At 40.9% G+C, this 21,738-nt stretch overlaps 1 protein-coding gene across 5 annotated transcripts in view; it reads right to left on the bottom strand.

Moving 5' to 3' along the window:
* The window catches only part of OCRL (OCRL inositol polyphosphate-5-phosphatase), a 58,505-nt gene that overhangs the window by 19,937 nt on the left and 16,830 nt on the right, over nucleotides 1–21,738 (bottom strand). For all 5 annotated transcript variants that reach the window (XM_024128118.3, XM_055081700.1, XM_055081701.1 and 2 more), the window contains exons 5-15: nucleotides 14,381–14,491; nucleotides 13,885–13,974; nucleotides 13,064–13,184; nucleotides 12,807–12,968; nucleotides 11,501–11,602; nucleotides 10,861–10,975; nucleotides 9,630–9,746; nucleotides 9,338–9,525; nucleotides 6,540–6,651; nucleotides 4,800–4,909; nucleotides 3,137–3,272 (exon numbers count right to left, since the gene is read on the bottom strand). In XM_024128118.3, the coding sequence (XP_023983886.1) occupies nucleotides 3,137–3,272; nucleotides 4,800–4,909; nucleotides 6,540–6,651; nucleotides 9,338–9,525; nucleotides 9,630–9,746; nucleotides 10,861–10,975; nucleotides 11,501–11,602; nucleotides 12,807–12,968; nucleotides 13,064–13,184; nucleotides 13,885–13,974; nucleotides 14,381–14,491 (1,364 nt within the window). The remainder of the gene's footprint in view (nucleotides 1–3,136; nucleotides 3,273–4,799; nucleotides 4,910–6,539; nucleotides 6,652–9,337; nucleotides 9,526–9,629; nucleotides 9,747–10,860; nucleotides 10,976–11,500; nucleotides 11,603–12,806; nucleotides 12,969–13,063; nucleotides 13,185–13,884; nucleotides 13,975–14,380; nucleotides 14,492–21,738) is intronic.

The raw sequence follows: 21,738 nt of genomic DNA, 5'->3' as shown, positions 1-21,738 counted from the left end.
CTCACAGTTGAGAATATCAAGGTACAAAAAGATCAACTAAGTTGCTCACTGCCACCGTTAATAGCAGAGGTGATATCTGGACCTCTAGCGTAAGACCCTTTCCAAAATACTGGATATGTGACAGGACCAACTTGAGTATGTCTTTTTTGTGGGGGGGGCGGGGGTAGGTCTTAAAAACACAGATGCCTCAGCTCACTGATCGCAATCTCCAGGGGGCAGGGTCCATGCATTTTGAAGCTCTTTAGGCAATTCTGATGTCCACCAAAGCCTAAGAACCAGTGCAACAGATCCCATTGTGCAGGGGTGGGAACCCCATCTCAGCTTAATCTCAGCCAGCCCACAGAAAGTCTCCTGAAATTAATTGGCCCCTGAGCACTTGGTTCCTTTGTTAACAGTCACTGATGTGAATGGTGGTAAGAAATACAATGTGGTTCTCCAAGCCTCTAATCATAGCATGCCCAAGAGTCCAAAGTATGGGGCGGTTACCCAATAAGATCAAAGCTCTTCTCAGTGGGTTATCATGATCATAACCCTTAATGCACAGTAAGGATAATGAAGGGGAAAATGTTACTACAGAATGTCACCCTTGATACATCCACTTTAGAAAAGGAAATTACCAATAAAATTAGGAATTAAGAAATATGTACAATGAGCTAGATCTTTATGTAATAACATGGACAGCTCTCCAAGATACACCACTGAATTTAAAAAAAAAGTTGCAGACCAACACATATAGTATGAGACCATTTATGATATATACACACCAACACACAAAACACCACCATATTGTGTATGGGTAAACAGAAAAGGTCTAGAACTGTGCTGTCCAATATTATAGCCAGTAGCCACATAAGGACATTTAAATTTAAATTACTTCAAATTAAATAAAATTGAAAGTTCAGTTCTCTCAGTCACACTTCAAGTGATCAATAGCTGCCTGCAGGTAATAGCTACTGGATGGGACAGGATAGATCTAGAACATTTCCATCATCACAGAAAATCTATTGGACAGTGCTGGTCTAGAAAGAAATAAATTCATAAGGGTAGTTGGCCTGGCTAGGGAGTAGGGGAAAGAAGAGGCACTGAAGACCTTCAGCCTTATCTGTGAATTTTGCTTACTTCTATTTTTAGTTTAAAGAAAAAACACATTTTAATTCCTGTGTGATTTAAAAAGTATTAAAAACTAGAAAGGTAGACCTTTATTAAAGATACTCAAAAATACACAGAAAGCATGGAAAAATTGTAAATATCCTGCTGGGAGCTCTGAATTAATATGTATGGAGTACTACAAATATTCTGAGGTTCTGAAAAGAAATACAAACAGAAAAGCTAAGCATAGCTGATGAAACCAAAAAGGTTAGTGTCTGGGGAAAGACATCCTTCTAAAAATGGATTAAGAGAACGCAAATGAAGAAAACAGGGCAGTCCACAAGCACAAGCTAGAAATTAGGTGGGTTAAAAGTAGTATCTGAAGGTATACCTAGTCAGTAAGTTCTCTGGAACTCTGCAGGCATTGTGGGGGTAGGAGAAAGAACATTTATAAGTTTGGGAATTAAACAGGCTTAAGATTTGAATCTCAGCTCTCCTTCTAACTGCATGCTCTTAAAGAAGTTTATTTAAACTCACTGGTTCAGGCTTCCCTGGTGGCGCAGTGGTTGCGCGTCCGCCTGCCGATGCAGGGGAACCAGGTTCGCGCCCCGGTATGGGAGGATCCCACATGCCGCGGAGCGGCTGGGCCCGTGGGCCATGGCCGCTAAGCCTGCGCGTCCGGAGCCTGTGCTCCACAACGGGAGAGGCCACAACAGGGGAAGGCTCGCATACCACAAAAAATAATAATAATAATAATAAAATAAATAAATAAATAAATAAATAAACTCACTGGTTCTCCACTTGCTCATCTGTTAAATGAGAAATATTTAACTCAAAGCACTGTTGTGAGGAGTAAATGAGATGGGTGTAAATTGCCTAGTACAGTCTCTGGCACGTACTAGCTACTTTTTGAGGAACACGTACTATTATTATTCATTATTATTTTAAAATTTCAAAATGGATAAAAGTCAAGTCATGATTGCCTCAATAAAATTTAGAATCTATTCTAAGATGAAGAACAAATTTTGTACATAAAGGCAATGCCCCAAAGTCATTCCCCTCAAAGACAGGAGCAGGATAAGACATATTGGTGAGAACCTATCTCAGAAGCCAAAAAAATCAACATACACACAGAGGAAAGAAATCTACCCTACTGTGCTCTTCGCATGTCTTACCTCATTAATCCTCTTAAGTAGGTACCATTGTTATTCCCATTTTATAGAGGAGGAAACTGAGGCAGAGGGATGTTACATGAATTTTCCATTGTTACAGTTAGAAAGTGGTTGAGCTGGGAGGCAAATTTAAGCAGTCTAGCTATAACGTCCATTCTATCAAGCACTGCCCAATATAGATTCTGCCAGATTACATGACTGCAGGTCTGGAAAAACTACAAGAAATAATCTAAATGTACTAGCTTTAATAAATTAAGTCAACAAGATCCCAAGATATAACTTGCATACTAATAACACACAGCTAGAAAACAAAAACTTTACTCACAACAGAGACAAAAAATTAAACAACTGGCCATTAATCCAGCCCAGGATGCAATAGAGTTAAAGAGAAATTTAAAACCTGTGCTCCTGGATGGGAAGACTTCACTATCTCAGTTAGTAGAACTAACAATATGCCTCTTAACATTATATACAGATTATGTTGTATTCTGACCGGTCTGTGCCTTTGTTCCTGCTGTCCCCAGCCCTCTACCTGGAACCTCTCTCGCGGTGCCTCCACTCCTTACTATTTATCTGATGAGGACCTACTTATCCTTTAAAACCTAGCTTTGAACTCTTCTTTATGTATAATGACTTTAGGAGGTGAAGGGTGCTACCCAGCCATTATGCAGCATGAGAAACATCTGTGTCACTAAAAGGCCATATGGACAGCATTTAGGAGGGTCAAGGGCACTAACTTCTCAATGCTGCAAATGATTATTTGGTTATGAAAACATTTATGGCTCACTGAATTACTGATCCGTTCTGAGTCTAAATAATGCTCTAAGAATAGATACTTAACACACAAACGACTGCATGAACAAACAAGTGTTTACCCCAATGTGGAAGAGGGCGCTAACAGGCTTGTGGTCACTGGTTTTCAGTTCCATGTGACTCCGGTAATGAAGCTGATTAACATTAATTCCTCTCCAGAGAATTCGGTCACACCAGGCTGGAACCCGACATTTCCCACTGCAAAAAAAAGTAAGGAATTAGAATAACATACCACACAAGAACGGAATACCTACCACACTGGTTCACACCTGAGTTAGGCCCTCTTGTTATCTGCTTCTCCTTCCCTAACGACTCCAACTATTATCTTCCCTACTATATTGCAAGCTCTGTGAAGGGACTGTGTCTGCTTGTTTGTCACTGCATTCTCAGCCCCTAGCACAGTATCTGATGTATAGCAGGTGCTCAATGAAGTTATCTAATGAATGAATAAACGGTGCTCCTAAGATTAGGATTATATCTTCAATAATGTTGCCCCAGGGGAAAACAGAATAGCACCTTCTTAAAATACCCTCAGAAGGACAGGATTATATTCAGAACACTTCCTCTTCGTTTGCTCTATCAACTGCAATGATGCTTCACAACAGATAGACAACTAATAAAATCTAAAAATCCAATCCTATATTCCTAGACTGGGCTTAATCACTGGAGATGGGTAATAGTAGAGATTTCTTTAAACCTGGACTTTTATGGATAAGTCGAGCTTCTTCTAATAAAGATGAACTAACACCTAAGCATGCAAGTCTGAACAAATAACAGCCCATAAGAATACCAAGGGGAGGGAAAAAGCCTATTCATCATTCTATTAAAATAAGCAACACCTGTACACCTGATCCAGACGGTGACACAAATAAAGTTCTTATCAGTAGCTCTTCAGTTGACTCTCAAGTCAGGTGAGTGGAAAAAACAAGGCAATGTGCACAAGATCTGTCAGAGTCACTTTTCACTTGCTGAGCAGCTCCCTCGGAGGATGGGGAGACAGGCTCCTCCCCACCCCACCCTGGCGCTCTCTGAGTCTAAAGAAGCTGACTATGCCCAGGCATTCTTTTCTTCTTTCAAACTTCTGGGCTCAGCCAGGTAGGGAACCATAGGAAACGAAGAAATAGTAGGTAGAAGACAAACAGTCACCAGGCACATACTGACAGGGGCACTTTACTAGGGGTGATCGGGAAATCAACGGGCCCCCTAGACAGTGATTCTCAGCTTTCTCCAGCAGTCATGGAGGTCGGGCCCAGGCACTGGTATTTTTAAAAGTCTGGCAAGAGAGTCTAATGTGAACTCAGGATCGAGAACCACTGTGCTGGAAGAACCTTTCATGGCTCTTTGTTTTCACCTCTGGTATCCTGAGTTAAAGAGTTGAAAAAGAGTTTGGGAAAAGAGCCAGAACAGGGCAACAGGTAAGGAAATAGGGGTAAGATCAGAAGGGCAAAAATCTAATAAGCAAGTCTGCTGAGGTGAGAGAAATAATGCATCACAGGCAGCTCGTAAAACTTCGACAGCCTGACAGAGCAGTTCACACTCTCCTAAGGCTGAGCTCACCTGTGAGCACACACAAACTGAAACCTCTTCTGTAATAGTACTGAGCCATTAGGTTTTTCTATCTGTTTCTGGCAAGAACTAAAAATTTCCCAGCCCTTCATCAATTCAGAGAGACAGAAATAAGATCAGGGCTTAACCTATTCCATGAGGAGGTTCTTGTTATTTTACCTGGAATCCCATCGGTCTGTTTTAGAATCATACTTATACGTGGGGATAAACTTGATTTCCCCTTCCATGAAGTCAGCAAAAGCTTTTTTCTGTGTGCGCTGAATATTTAGCTAGAGAGAGAAAAACGTATCATATAAGCAGGGTAACACCATCTTAACAGAAGTGATAATCGGGTTGATCAGCCATTTCTAAGTATCTAAGTTCCGTATCTTTTGCAACTGTCAGAGCACATACATAAAATTTCTGTGCCTTATGAATTAAATTTTGACATTCCAACAGCATCTAAGGTCACCCACAGACAGGATGCTCATATGAGCATGTCACTAATTTTTTACTGCTAATGGTGGTCAGGGTAAAATGGAAAAATGAAACCTGAATAATCATAAGTTCCCTGACGTTAGCACAGTTTTTTTTTCAATTTATTGAAGTATAGTTGATTTACAATGTTGTGTTAATTTCTGCTGTACAGCAAAGTGACTCAATTATACATATATATATTCTTTTCCCTATTCTTTTCCATTATGGCTTATCACAGGATACTGAATATAGTTCTCTGTGCTATACAGTAGGACCTTGCTGTTTATCCATCCTACATATAATAGTTTGAGCACAGTTTTAATTTAAAAAAGCACACAAATTTTGATTGGATAATTCCAAAAGTCAAATTCAGTGAACAGTTATATTGGGTTGGCCAGAAAGTTCATTCAGGTTTTTCTGTAACATCTTGTGGAAAACCCGAACGAACTTTTCGGCCAAGCCAATAGATCGTTTTGAAAGTTACCCTCACTCAAATATTTTACCAGAATTACATAAGATTCAGAACTTATTCCAATTGTACCCCCTTTGGAAGCAGGACAGAGGAAGAAATGCAAAGTTAGCCAGCCAACCTCAATGTGAAGGTAGATACAGCCAAGAAAGGCTCACTGTAAAAACCATTCTGCTGCAAAACACTGGAACTTTGACTATGTCTGAAGGTCAAAAGTCTCACGTTAGGATTTAAAGACATTCAAATCAAGTTGAAACATTTTCTTCCCTCAATAAGAAGCATTCACTTTTAGCAGCCAGTATCCCTATGCCAAAGTAAAAATTCAAGTCCTGTGCCAGGCTCCAAGGCAAATTTACCGAAAACTAGGTTCCTCAATATCGTTTTATATAAATGTTACCATATCAATGCTTCTCACACAGGTTTTAACATCTATAAACTAGCAAGCCCCAACTTCTCAATCAGTTCCCATTAGACCACAGTCTGTGCTATTTTTCCCAGACAAACTTCTCTTCTGTGCCTCCCAATCCCCTCACAGGGCCTCCCTCTTTTACCTCCAAGCTGTTGCTGAGCCTGCCAAGTAATCATAGAGCAGCTTTCCCTGTTCCATCTGCCAAACCACATCAACATAGCTGAAGGCCCACTTCCTCCAGGAAGTGTTCCCCAATTAACCCCACCCATTCTCCAACTCATTTATACAAATCTCTGAAATCCCTTCTTGATAAAGACTTAATGAATAAATGTTATATTGATTTTTTATCACTAACGTTATCTCCTCTCCTCCCATCCAAGCACTTAATAAAAGCACTACAAACCTTGTGTGTATTCACTGCATCACTAGTCACAATGTTTTCCCCAGACAATGAGACCTTTCCATCTACTTCTAGAGTAAGACACAACTCCCATGGGTCTAACTCATAAACCTAACAATTTTATCTGCTGTCTAGGAAAGTACCTATAAAATAAAATTTTATTACCTGGTCCAATTTCAAGAGTCTCTGAAGGTCATTCTTATTAATAAGACTCTTCACTTCATTGGCATCAGGCATGCAAAGTCTGTAGTTCAAATCTCCCAACCAGATGACAACACTGAGGATAAAGAAATACATGAACAGAAATAGCAGTAATGAGCATAAAAATCAATCAGAAGGAAAATGGGGAGATTATTGATAAGCATTCATTTATCACTATCTGACTAGGGGTTTAAGCTATAACTATCCTTTGGGGGCGAGTACTATCAACACCTGAGAGGGACGAGGGATTACAAAATAGGCGGGAGGACGGGCACTGCACACATAAGGAACAAAGACAGGGAAATACGGTGTATGTGTGGGACTCAGAAACCAAGGAGTTAACTCCCTGAGAGAAGCATGTAGTTTATTTGCTGGACTAGCTTCAAAATTTCACCTGGCTACTTGCCAGGTCTCTAGGGGAAGAGAATCTGAACGTTTTCTGCCTCTGAGCCCTGATGTTCTGCAGGCTCTCCACTAGGGTCTGCATGGTCTGAATGACAGCTCTCTCGGGCAGGGCCCACTAGCAAACGTAGGTCCAGGGCTTTCTGCTGTAGCCAGTCTGTCTACCCCTGCCCCAGAACCGCAGTCCAAGTCCAAGGCAGGAAGGAGAATGGCAGGCCACGGGAGCCTCAGGCTCCCAATCACGGCAACAGACCCCCAGGTGTGCTGGGAGCCGCCCAGGGGAGACCCTGAAATTCCCACACCAAAATGGGTTCTCTTGTGAGCTATCTCAAGTTCCAAATGGGTCTCTCTGCCAATCTTTAAGGTCCCGGGTAAATAAATTTATGGAATTTCGGGGCAATTTTATGATTACTGCAAGGCCTTGTTTTACCACTGTGAAACAGAATTCTATATGATCCTAATTGTTGAGACAACATGGAAAGAGGCCAACATCACTACCTTTCCCTACTCTTTCCTCACTTACCCCACTCTCTACTGATCCTAATACCCACAAATTATCTTTTGTTTTCCTAATTCACATCTCAAACCACTATTCCAAATCTCATTACCCTCTCAAAATTTCAATTACTAGTATTAATTTCCTTACAACTAACCATTTTCTACTAACAATCCATTCCTCAACTGATTTTTGTTTCTATCCTTATTAAGTCCCATCCTTCACTAACCTTTCTCATTATCCATTGGTGTCTTTAAATCTCCACAGCCCCTTTTCTTAATGATTCACAGCCAGTAAAAAGAATAATGTAGATCTATATTTACTGGCTTGGAGAGAGATTCACAATAAATAGGATAATACAGTCCTATATAATGAGTATGTGTGTGTTTGTATGTGCATAGAGAAAAGTCTACAACAGTACTGTTCAGAAGAGATAGGGACTTCCCTGGTGGCGCAGTGGTTAAGAATCTGCCTGTCAATGGAGGGGACTCGGGTTCAATCCCTGTCTGGGAAGGTCCCACATGCCGCGGAGCAACTAAGCCTGTGTGCCGCAACTACTGAGGCTGCGCTCTAGAGCCTGCAAGCCACAACTACTGAGCCCACGTGCCACAACTACTGAAGCCTGTGTGCCTAAAGCCCGTGCTCTGCCACAAGAGAAGCCACCGCAATGAGAAGCCCGTGCACCACAATGAAGAGTAGCCCCTGCTCGCTGCAACCAGAGAAAGCCCACATGCAGCAATGAAGACCCAACACAGCCAAAAATAAAACTAAATTAAATAATTAATTTAAAAAACAAACAGAAGACATAGGACACACATCACAAATGTAATTTTCAATTGTCTAGTAGCTGAATGTAAAAAGTAAAAGAAACAAGTGAAAATAACTTTAACAACAAATTCCAGGCTTCCCTGGTGGTGCAGTGGTTTAGAATCCACCTGCCAATGCAGGGGACATGGGTTCGAGCCCTGGTCCGGGAAGATCCCACATGCTGCGGAGCAACTAAGCCCGTGTGCCACAACTACTGAGCCTGTGCTCTAGAGCCTGTGAGCCACAACTACTGAGGCTTGCACGCCTACAGCCCGTGCTCCGCAACAAGAGAAGCCACCACAATGAGAAGCCCATGCACCACAACAAAGAGTAGCCCCCGCTCGCCACAACTAGAGAAAGCCCGTGCGCAGCAACGAAGACCCAACTCAGCCAAAAAAAAAAACAAAAAAACAAACAAACAAAAAAACACCCCAATGCCGTCTTTAAAAAAAAAAACAAATTCCATTTAACTCAATATATGCAAACTTTTGTCATTTCAACACGTAATCAATACTTAAAAAGTTGAGATATTTTACATTTTTTCCCTACTAAATTCCGTGTATATGCTCACAGCACATCTCAATTTGGACTAGCTACTTCCAAGTGCCCAACAGCCACCTATGGCTACTGGCTGTCATAATGGACAGCACAGATCTGGAAGGATACACACTGAATTGTCCACAGTGTTTTTCTTCGGAAGGAGGGACTGGCTTGGGAGAGCAGAGGTAAGAAATGAGGGATTTTTTACTTTTACCTTTTATTACATTCACAATGAACATTTCTATTTTATAATAAAAAATAATAAAAACTGATGTCAATTGACAGACCCCCTCTACCATTACTCTAGATGCCCACTAACAGAACGAACCTTTCCTCTGACAGCAAATCTAATTCCTCTGACTCAATGCATCTGCTATTCCTCAAACCCGCCCCCTTCTTTGTGACCCCAATCCCTAAACAGTAATCTCTTCACTCTTCACATTTCTATAGCTTCTCACCACGTTTAGTCTCTTCTCACCTCCACTATTCAAAGGCTAAGGAAGACTTAACCACTCACTCATGTTTCATGATGTTCAGCTGTGGGAGGGTCTGATTTGGGACCACAAAACTCATTCGTGCGCAGATGTCCTTATAATCTTGATTCCTTCTCTCAAAGTCCTCCACGTGGGCAGCCAAGTGGGAATTGACAACACAAAAGGTAGTGTTGTGAAATACAAATCTCACAGCTACCCCACCTTTGTTTCCCTGTTAGCAAGAGTAATTATTCACAGTTAGTACAAAGATGCAACTAACACCTGAACTTCACATGGACATAAATCATAATTGAGCTCATTTCCAAAGTAACTCACCATCTTCCCCATGATTCCAGTCCCAACTGTTTCTGTAGCAACATCACGGATATATCGCCACTGATCCTTTCTGGCAAATATCAGGAGCATCATCCCAACAAGACGGACCAGTTGAACCTATGAGTTGCAGGGAATTAGAAGAGGTTCATGTTAATACCACTCTTTGCCACATATCGAATTCCCACAACTAATTTTCCACCAAGAAGATATAACCATGCCCTAATCTGAATCCAAATCCTCTGATTTCCCAGGGGACCTCATAAAGAGAAAACAAAATTTCTCTGGGAAAGCTCTAATCTGGCTCTGACCAGTAGGAGTTAAAAGTCTTTGGAGACAACGAGTACACTCAGCTCTAGATTCATTATTTTAATCACTTTTTAGCCTACCATGAGTAGGCAGCATTAAAAATTCAAATAATAATGACAAAGCCTCTATCCCAGATTGTTCCTTTTGCCTCTTCTTCCTAGTTTCTGATTTACAATTTCCTAAGAAATTAAAATGTATAAAATAACAATCCTTTTTACTTTTAAGTCAGTGAACTAGAAATATGTCTGAAATGTGTATTAGTCTATATGAGAGGAATAACATCTTCAGGAGTCTTATCACCTACATCAGCTGTTAGAAGATGCATATGAAAATTACTTAGACAAATGACTCCTTTTAAAGGGCTTGGTATGGTAGCCCCATAATTAAAATAACTCTTCTGGTAGCCTCTACCATGTGCCTTCTGGAGACCAACAAATTGGGCCACCTTGCTAAAGTCAACTCTATTCTTGACTTACAACCAAGTTTCGAGCTCATTTAAATTCCACAACACTCCTGTTCTTGCTCCAATTCCAAAGCTTACCCTATGCACCCACATGCTTCAAACTGCTTTTCTGTAAAGCATCCAGTTCTGATCATGTCAGAGAACAATTTCAATCTTAAACTCTCATTGCAAAAATCACTTACCTTATGTGCCATCATTTGAGTTAATTATTGCTATGAGAACAATAAAATTCTTCTTTTCTCCTAAAAACTACCTAAGCAATGAAACTATAAGATCGGGAAACTTGGGGAATTTTTTTTCTAGGAAATAGGAATGAAAAGGATTAGTCTGCCCTATTCCAGTATTACACATGGGGAAGAATTCAATTAAACCACTCTTTTGGAACAAGCTATAGATAACAGAGTAACTTCTAGTGAGTTCTATTTAGTTGTATACTAAAAAAGATAATTAAATGCGGCTTACTTTCTTATACTTGGCTTTGGAATGCAAACCCCTCTCCACAGCCAAGGACCACTCTTGTTCCTTCACAGATTCAAAGTAGAAAAAGGCTTCTGTGCTCAAGTCCAGCTCTTGGAATCTGAGAAAACAAGAGGATGTGAGATCTACACACATCCCATAATTATCTCTGACTACCTCCTGTCCCATTTTCTGAGACATTAGATGAAAAACTGGGGAACAGATAAATTTTAGAGAACTGCTCTATTGACTCAGGTGATCAGTAAGGACAAGTAGTTTTCTTTTCAAAAGACTCCCCGCCACAAGTATATGCACAGGCTATGCAAAACACAAACAAAAAAACCTCTATAAGGGATAACAGTAGAGCTTTGCTTATATATCCTAGAAATAGTCACTGTTAGAATTAACCTCAAATCTCAGTTTCTATGACGTATATAGTTTCCTACGGGTTTTGAGAGGATTAGATGCTTCCTTACACCAATTTAGGTATCTGTTCCTTTATGATCTCACAAATTTGACCCACAAGTTAACTCTCACATATAGTCTACAGTAGGTTTTTACAAATGGTGGGGGGAAAAGAAGCAAAATGTCACATAAACTAACACCAAACATACAGCCAAAATGAAATTCCAGACGTGTATTTTACCCAATGCAGTAGATATCAGGAGGATTCGGATCACAGTTCAGCCAAGGTTCTAACCCACTATCTGGAGACTGGCCATTCACGTTCCATGTTCCAACAAAGAATCTAATACATGATACCAAAAAATAATTTAAAAACAAAGGTCAAGTGTGAATGTTCACAATAAGCAACGTAATTTCTCAAACTGTTTTGCCACACACACACACACAAAACCCTCTTGCATGTAGAAGACAAAGGCAGTGGGCTTATTCTCTCCAAATTTCACATCAGGTAAACCTACAGAAAGGAACCAAATCTCTATTTAAAAAACACAAATTTAATTGCTCTACCACATTTCCTTTCTATTACATTCCATCCAAACTCATATGTGAAGGGAGAGCTTGTGGATGGGAAAGAGGTATCTTCATGCTACAAGGATGTCTAATATGGATAACTATTCCATAAGGAGTTGTAGTTAAATCCAAAAACTCACTTCCCGAAGGATTACAAGGACATCTGTGTAGGAAATTCTGTTGAGACAGATATAGTATTAAGGGGGAAAGCAGAAGGGAAAACTCATGACTGTCTTAACTGTTTACATACAAATATAAGCATCATGGGAAATCTGAAGATCTGGAGGTTTCAGCATAGGGATATAGTCATGACTGAATTAGAATAAATGAGGCATAATGGGATAGCAGATGGGACTGGAATCTTGGACTGAAAGGGTACATGCTGTTCGAAAATAACAAAGAAAAGTGTTGCTGCTTTGAACATCGGGATACACGACACACACCACACATAGTGAGTCCAGAAAAGAGGATATCACCAAGATGAAATGAAAAATATAATAGAGGAAAGAATCCAAGATAGACCTCCCAATCAAGATGATTGGGTGAAATTTCCTTCAGTTAACTTCCCAAAGTAGGTAAATTAAAGTCTAGTGGTAATAGCGGACTTAATTTTCCAATATTGGCAAGAAGAAATTCAGCAGGTCAGATAGATAAACACACTTGCTTATGGAATGTACTAGGAGACAATTCTCTAGTACTTGTGAGCTTGACTTGGTTCTCTAAGAGTGGATAGAAAGATTAGTAGATGTGGTATCATTAGTAATTAGAAAATCCAAGGGAAATTATAGCATTTGCATTATTTTGGATATGTATGTTATTGACCAGCATAAAGACAGGGGCTTGAATCAGCTCACCATTCTTTTCTTTATGCTTTTATTCTGAATTAAGCTAATTAAACTAATACCTTAAATACCAAAAGACCATTTTTTTCCTATACCTACTAATGTTTAGCCTCAGTAAGTAGAAGAAAGACTAACCTGAAAGTCTGAATGTTGACATATTCTTTCTCTCGCTTTGCCAGGATGTGTTTGATGAGACCCTCCCGCTGCCCAGACTGGGTGTTTGGTACAAAGAGCTTCCGCATGGTATTGGTCACTTTGGGCTGTTCCTTGTTAGAAGCTTCTTTTTCACGTGGAAGCCTAGCAAATAAATGAGGAATTCAAAAGTGAAATTGCCTTAAACAATTGCCATGTGTGTCTCACACATGGGAAGTCTGTTTCAACACAGGACTTACATTCTATTCACTGAAGACGGTGGGGGTGGTGGTTCCCGATGAACCCCTGTAGGCTGATTCTGCAAATTTATTTTCTTGTCCAAATTCAAAGATGAAAAATTATCCTCAAATCCAAGAAGCCCTGAAGGACACAGAACCCAGAGTGGAAGGGGGGAAAAGATAACATCCAACTTATCCAGGATTGATAAGACTTTGCTTTGATCAGCGGTTTTGGCTTGATCACTATTTGCTCAGTGGCGTTACCAAACAGAAAGGTATAAGAGTAGTGATAACGTAGATTGGGGGAAGAAGCACATCTGTCCCTGAAGCACTGACATATTAACTAGAATGACAGTAAGTTACGTTAACTTGGAACGTGAATAATAAGAGCTAGTATTTATAGAAGACTTTTAGCACAATGCCTGGTTGATAGTAAGGAACTATATCATTATCTCACTTAATTGTCACAAAGACCTCATGAGGTAGGTGCTACTAAAAATCTTCCTATGTTACAGAAAAAGAAACAGAAGCTCAGAGTTGTCAAAGTAATTGGACCAAGGTCATATAACTAGTAAGTCAGAGAACTGGGATTCAAACCCAGGTAGTCTGGCCCCAGAGCCTGCACTTTTTACCCCTCTGCTAAGCTGCCACTGAAAGAGCTAATGTGCCACAGAAAGGATCAGGAGTGAACATGAGTCAGTGGGTACGGACTTGATAAAACCTCTCCACAGGAGAAGGCATCTGACACTGACATTAATCCACATTATCTTATCTGCCCAGATAAAATCTATTGACTCTGCAATAATCATAGCAACCAGGGAAAAAAAGAATCTTTTCAGTACCTGAAAAAACAGAAGAGTTGTCCTTAGTGTCTAATTTCTGGTACCAGCTGGATGAGTCCTTTTGCTCTGGAACAAGAAGTTGTAACTGCGCTGGAGAGATAAGGGTCATAGTCAGAATGGAATGACTATTCCATTGAATGGAATATACCATAACCAAAGGCCATTCACTCAGCACTCAAGTGCAGGGGCCAGCGCCATTCTTGAATACAAAGGAAGAGACTAAGAAAATGAGGGCAGCTCTGGGATCATCTGGGACCAGAGGAGGATTACAGTCTGCAGTAAGCTGTCCAAGGAATGAAACTGAAGATTCTGGAAATTGACTCAGTGTCCTTAAAGCTGAATAGACTTATTCCCTAACCTATCCCTGGGGCCATTCCTGAAGAAAAAAAAATCGCCTATCAAGGCTCTAGGAGTGAGGTACTTTGCTAATGGCCACTTGCCTCTGTACAGCATGTCCCATGCAAATAGGAGAAAGAACTGCTGAGGCTTGAGTTACCTTCCTGAGCAGCAAGGACCTCTGAGAGGAACTTCAGACAGTGTTCCTCATCAGGGATTTCAAAGCGGCGCTCTCTGGTCCAGTCCCCCTGAATCCGAATTTTGCAGCCACCTAAAAAGAATGGAAATCCATGTACACATACATAGCTACGGAAAATAATGTTTTCTTGGGATATTTTCAATTTATCAATTTAATAGGAGAAGGTCCCGATTGCAAATATTCCAGACCTCTAACGTGTGAAGCATGCCTATAAGATCAAGGGATTCGGTGTGGTGGTGGTGCTGGGGGTGATGCACAGAGGAAAATCTAATGAAGGCTGATAAACTGTGTAAATGAGCAGCCCAATATAGTGATATGATACATACTAAAATCACAGTTTCCTACTTTCTGATATATTGCTCAAATGTCACTGTAGGAACCTCCAAAATCTAGCAGAAGATCAATTCCTCGACCACCCTCCTCCCATCTCCTAGCTGGAAATTCCTACCATTTCAAATCCAAATCATATAGTAAGAGTCTCTGAAGTGTGAAGGGAAAAAAGGAAATATGATGGTTTGTTCCTAGGTACAGATTGTACCCAGGCAATTGAATTTATAAGCTAATTAAAAAAGAAAAGCATAATGGGATTGGTTTGAATTATTCTGAAAAGAAGCATCTATACCTCATTTACCTCAAGCGAAAAATGTATGTCTTGAATAAACTCACAAAAACAATATAATGACCCATGTCCAGGAGTGGTCTGGTTCGAGTACAGTCAATTGGAAAACAGTATAATTAGAAACAAAGTTATCTGGGACTTTAGTTTCTTATGTATATAACATACTGCCTCCCCTTTTCTAATGCCCTCTATTTACCATCAACTGTCTGGATATGGTGACCCAGGAAACCCATGTCCTTGTTTACATTCTTATTTTAACTGATTTATTACATTTATTGCTTTCTCATGGCCCTGGAAACTATAAGCTCCTTAAGGGCAAGAGGCAGGCTGCACACACCAGTTATCCAACACAACACTCTCAACCGTCTCCTGGGGTTGTTTGGGACGGAGGGGCTTCTCAGGACTCAAGACTTCCAAAGCTAAGACCGGGAAAGTCCCAGGCAAACTGGGCTCATCGGTCACTTTATTGATAACAATGACATCAGACTTCACAGACAGAAGGCATTTAATGACTACCAAACTGGACTCTTTCACACTTGTAAATAACGAAGAGATGAGAAAATAAAATGAAAATCCTAGTTTCTTATGGTAGAAATCCACTTCTGAACCTTTGACTCTCTCTTTCTTTGCATTTCTTTAAGTTTCTGTATTCACAGATTTAGTGATCAGAAGAGATAAACATAGAGGAAAAAAATGAAAAAGAAGGCACCCAAGAGAACCAGCAATAAGAAAATTAATGAGGGTGCCACTGTAAGGTAGAAAAAAAAAGAGGGGGCATGAATAAGGACTGTCAATTAGAGCAGCCTTGAAGATACGATGGGAAAACCTCCTTCAGGGCACAAGTAGTCCTCTCTTTCTCAGATAATTTATATTAAAAGTAGAAAAAAAATTTAAAAAGAGCAGTTTCTACCTGATACAGACTTAGAACAACAACACATATTCTCTCTGTCCCACAATCCTTGAAAGATATATTTTAGCAAACATAAAAAATAAATTGACCCATTTAACGGACAGAAGATTCCAGAAATTGCTTACAAAATAACACTAGATGCTCTCTCACCATGTTGCATGGGAAAGAGGACAAATTACCCCCACCACCCAACCTTCTACTCTCCTCCCTTCCAGCCCCTCTGGCCTCTTTGTGATCAGCAAACACTCCTCTATCTTCAACTTCTCTGAATATTCCCTGCATCTCTCAGTAGTTCTCAACTAAGCATGCGTTAGAATTACCAGAGGCGCTTTTAGGAAATACTGACACTTGGGGCCCCATCCCAGGCCAAGAAAACAGAATCTCTGGGGGTGAAGCCCAGACACTGGGAGTTTCTAAAACACTCCTCCAGGTGATCTAGAGCATCCAGACTGAAAACCAGAGTCACCTGCAAACTGGCTGGCCCCTGAGACTAGCTCCCGCCACAGCCCTCTGAACTAGAGGCTATTTATAGTCTTTCACACCCTATGTAATTTAAGACTGATGTCCTTATTTGTCCTAATGCCATCTCCAGACCATTCCCTCCCCTCCTCCCTCATGAAAAATCCCTTCTCCTTTGAGCCTCACCCACTGGGCTATGCCAGCTTCTTCCCTTCCCTCCTCCATGAAATCATGTACCAACTTCCCAGAAACTTCCAAATCCAGGCCTGATTAAGACTTCCTCTCCACTCACAGCCCTGCTTTAATTTTGCATCCCTGAAAAATTAGCACAGAAAGCTCAGTCAACACCTTCAACTTCCTCATCCAACGACCTTGCCCCTCCACCTCAGCCAGCTACTCCCTCAGTCCCTACTGGGGCTGCCTAAGTTATACCCTGGACCTTTCATCACAGAAACACCATCACCTCATAAATCTCTAATTCAAATATCCCACTCTGAACTGTTACTCCTTCCAGCTTACCTGGTCTTATGGGAACCTCCAGCGCACTGATCCCTCCACTTTCTCAGTATCCATTCACTTCCTCCTGCTTTCACTTCCCTTTTTATCAAACAGATGCCATCATTTCACTCTGTTGCAAAAACCCAGAACTGCCTTACCACTCTGTTCTGGCTAACACCTACCTGGCTAACTCCCAACCCTCAGAAATCCAACTAACTGCTTTCTCTGTACTTATGTCTGAGGGAGTAAAACCACACACACACACACACACACACACACCATTATAAATTGACTGCTAACCACATCACACACACACACACAAACACACACACACACACACCATTATAAATTGACTGCTAACGTCAACGGGGCCCTATATGATAGGAAGCAATCTAAGTTTCCATAGTCAACTTGTCTCCCACTACTATTTGGAACCACTATTCACACCTTCTCATTTATCCTCAATCTTTGGATCCCCCTCTTCTCAAGTGCTTTTCTTCATACTTTATGAGCTTTACCTCATACTTCAGAGGAAACAGAAGCCATCACATGGAAACCTACCTGTATCTGTACTCATCTTCTCCTTTCTCTTCTGATGCACGGAAGGAGAGTCCTCCTATCAAAGGCCATCTTCTTTTTGAATTGCAACCCCTCAGGTTCTCTCAGGAGTCTCACAATCATTCTCTAGACACCTCCCCCAAGTATCTTTAACCTCTTCCTCACACAGGCTCCTTCTCATCAGCATTAAAATAAATCATGTTCTAAATCCTCCTCATTTAAAAAACAAAAAACCTTCCTGGACCCCATATCTCCCTCCAACTCCGGTCCACCTCTACATTCCCCCTTTGCAGTCAAGCTTTAAAAGACACACAGTTGCTACTTGCTCACCTCCCATTTCTCTCTTTAATCCACTCCAATACGACTTTGGCTCCTACCACCCCTCTGAAATTGCTTTGTTAAGGTCACCAATTATCTCCATATTGCTAAATCCAATGTATACTCTTCAGTCATCTTATCAGACCTAGCAGCAGAAATCAACACTTGACCCCTCCTTGAAATAGTCTCTTCCAAAGGCTTCTATGACACCATGCTCATCTAGTTTATCTCTCTCTTTGGTCACTAATTTTTAGTGCCCTTTGAAGCATCTCCTCCTCTATCTGAACTTTAAAAAGTACAGTGAGTTCAATCTTAAACCTTCTTCTCACTGTGTATCAGCACTGTCCAATAGGACTTTCTGTGATGATGGACATGTTCTCTAACTGCACTGCCCAATATGGTAACCAATGACCCCACGTGGCTAAGGAGTACTTGAAATGTGACTAGTGCTGAGGAACTGATTTTCTAATTTCATTCTAATTAATTTAAACAGGCACATACGACTAGTGGCTATGGTATCTGAGAGCACAGCTCTATATACAGTCACATCATCTCTCATGGTTTCAAATACCCTCTATGTGCTAGAGACCCAGACTTTACTTCTAAGCTTCATTCAGATGCATACATTCAACTGCCGATTTATCACCTACACTCAGATGTCTCAAAGTAAACATAGCTAAAACTGAATTCATGACCCCTACCCCAGGAAAACTCATTCCTCCTGCAATGTTCTTATTTCTGCAAATGGTACCACCATCCACATTCATGCCAGAAATCTGGGATTCGTCCTTGACACTTCAGCTCACCCGCTACACCACCCACACCAACCTCTGTTGATTTAACCTCCAAAAACATTTATCAAATCTGACCACTCCTCTCCATTCTTACTGCCACCACACTCTCTAGCTTAAACTACTGAAGGAGCCTCCTAACTGGCACCCCAACACAGGCATAAAATCCTTCATATTCTTTCAATTTTTAAAAATCTGAAAATCCAGATTCCTTATCATGGCTTACATGACCCTACTGGATCTGGTCCTAGCCTGTCCTACCTTGGTGCCTGAGCCTTATTTCAGGCATCCTGGCCTTCTTTCATTTCAAAGAAAGTGTCAAGCTACTTCCCAGTTTGGGGCCTTTACACATGCAGTTCCTTTTACCTGTAATACTCTTCCCCATTTTCACCTGTCTCTTACTTATCCCCTCTGGTCTCAATTTAAATGTCACTTCTTCAAAGAGGCCTTCCCTGAGTACCCTGCCTAATTTAGTTAGCACTCATAAACTCTCTGTATTTCTCCTTGATAGCATTTATCAAAACTGCAATTATGGGGAATTCCCTGACGGTCCAGTGGTTAGGATCCTGGGCTTCCACTGCAGAGGGCCTGGGTTTGATCCCTGGTCAGGGAACTGAAATCCCACAAACCACGTGGTGTGGCCAAAAAAAAAACACCTCCAAACAAACCCAAAAAACCCCCTGCAATTATACGACTATACCTTATCAGTTTAAATTCTGTTTCCTTCACTGTTTCATGAAGTACCATGACTATATTGCTTTCTGCTGTATCCCCAGAACACAGTGCCTGGCACATGAAAGGTATTCACATGTTTATGGAATGCATTAATAGATTATAGGCATCTATGTGACACTAGTATCAAACAGCACAGAAGCAAGAACCGAAGCTGGAGGAGCAACCTTATCTATGTTGTTCTCTACTGATTGTGCAGCACTTAGAACAGTGCCTGGCAGATAGAAGGCACTCAATAAATATTTGTTGAATAATGAATAAAAGAGGGTTTAATATTAGGGAATTAGTGTAATACAGTCCATCAATAGGTCAAAGAAGGAAGAACAATATAACCATCTCTATAAATACAAAAGACGTTTGATAACATTCAATACACATTCACCATTTTAAAAACCACACAAACTTTAAAAAAATGCAGTTTCTTAACATGGTTTTAAAAAACCCTATCAAATCAACAGGCAATAACATCCTCAACAATGAAGCACCACTTGAGGCATTCTCACTGAAATCAGGACCTAAACATAAATCATCATCATTATTTAACACTGATCTCCAAATTCTTGTTGGTGTAATGAGACATGAAGCAAAACTAATAGTTATAGCTACTAGAAAGAGACAAAACTATTATTTGCAGATGACTAGGGCTGTCTATCAAAACCAAAAAAGAAAATAAACAGCCCCCCCAAAATAAAAATAAATTTCTGTAAAGTGGCTCGATAAAAGATAAATATCTAAAACTCAACAGCTGCTCTGTATACTAGTAATAAGCAATTAGAAGATAAGAGAAAAAAGGTTCCACTGACAATAGCAGCAAACAAATAAAATCCATCAAAAAACAGTTAACCTACAAATGTATGATAGCTATGAAGAAACCACAAAATGTTACTGAGAGATATAAAGAGAAACTGAGTAAGCAGAGAGAGATATACCATGTTCCTTGACAGTGACTTAATTTTATAAAGGAGTTAATTTAATAAAATTTGGGGCATATATATGGTGAAATATTAGCCATTAAAAATCATGTTTTTGAAGGAAACAATATGGCGGAGTATAAGGACGTGCTCTCCCTCCCTCTTGCGAGAACACCAGAATCACAACTAGCTGCTGGACAATCATCGACAGGAAGACACTGGAACTCACCAAAAAAGATACCCCACATCCAAAGACAAAGGAGAAGCCACAATGAGATGGTAGGAGAGGTGTAATCACAGTAAAATCAAATCCCATAACTGGTGGCTGGGTGACTCACAGACTGGCAAACAATTACACCACAGAAGTCTACCCACTGGAGTGAAGGTTCTGAGCCCCACGTCAGGCTTCCCAACCTGGGGGTCTGGCAATGTGAGGAGGGATTCCTAGAGAATCAGACTTTGAAGCCTAGTGGGAATTGATTGCAGGACTTCGACAGGACAGGGGGAAACAGAGACTCCACTCTTGGAGGGCACACACAAAGTAGTGTTGTGCATCGGGACCCAGGGGAAGGAGCAGTGGACCCAGGGGAGACTGAACCAGACCTACCTGCTAGTGTTGGAGGGTCTCCTGCAGAGGCGGGGGGTGGCTCTGTTTCACAGCGGGGCCAAGGACACTGGCAGCAGAAGTTCTGGGAAGTACTCCTTGGAGTGAGCCCTCCCAGAGTCTGTCATTAGCCCCACCAAAGAGCCCAGGTAGGCTCCAGTGTTGGGTTGCCTCAGGCCAAACAAACAACAGGGAGGGAACCCAGCCCCACCCATCAACAGTCAAGTGGATTAAAGTTTTACTGAGCTCTGCCCACCAGAGCAACAGTCAGCTCTACCCACCACCAGTCCCTCCCATCAAGCCTCTTAGATAGCCTCATCCACCAGACGGCAGACAGCAGAAGCAAGAAGAACTACAATCCTGCAGCCTGTGGAACAAAAACCACATTCACAGGAAGATAGACAAGATGAAAAGGCAGAGGGCTATATACCAGACGAAGAAACAAGGTAAAACCCCCAGAAAAACAACTAAATGAAGTGGAGATAGGCAACCTTCCAGAAAAATAATTCAGAATAATGATAGTGAAGATGATCCAGGACCTCGGAAAAAGAATGCAGGCAAAGATCGAGAAGATGCAAGAAATGTTTAACAAAGACCTAGAAGAATTAAACAACAAACAAACAGAGATGAACAATACAATAACTAAAATGAAAACTTACTAGGAGGAATCAATAGCAGAATAACTAATGCAGAAGAACGGATAAGTGACCTGGAAGACAGAATGGTGGAATTCACTGCTGCGGAGCAGACTAAACAAAAAAGAATGAAAAGAAATGAAGACAGCCTAAGGGACCTCTGGGACAACATTAAATGCAACAACATTCGCATTATAGGGGTCCCAGAAGGAGAAAAGAGAGAGAAAGGACCAGAGAAAATATTTGAAGAGATTATAGTCGAAAACTTCCCTAACATGGGAAAG

The sequence above is a fragment of the Physeter macrocephalus genome, chromosome 21 (assembly GCF_002837175.3).
Source record: "Physeter macrocephalus isolate SW-GA chromosome 21, ASM283717v5, whole genome shotgun sequence".
NCBI lineage: Eukaryota > Metazoa > Chordata > Mammalia > Artiodactyla > Physeteridae > Physeter > Physeter macrocephalus.
Note: the sequence above shows the minus strand (reverse complement) of the source record. Positions and strands in the feature narration are given on the sequence as shown.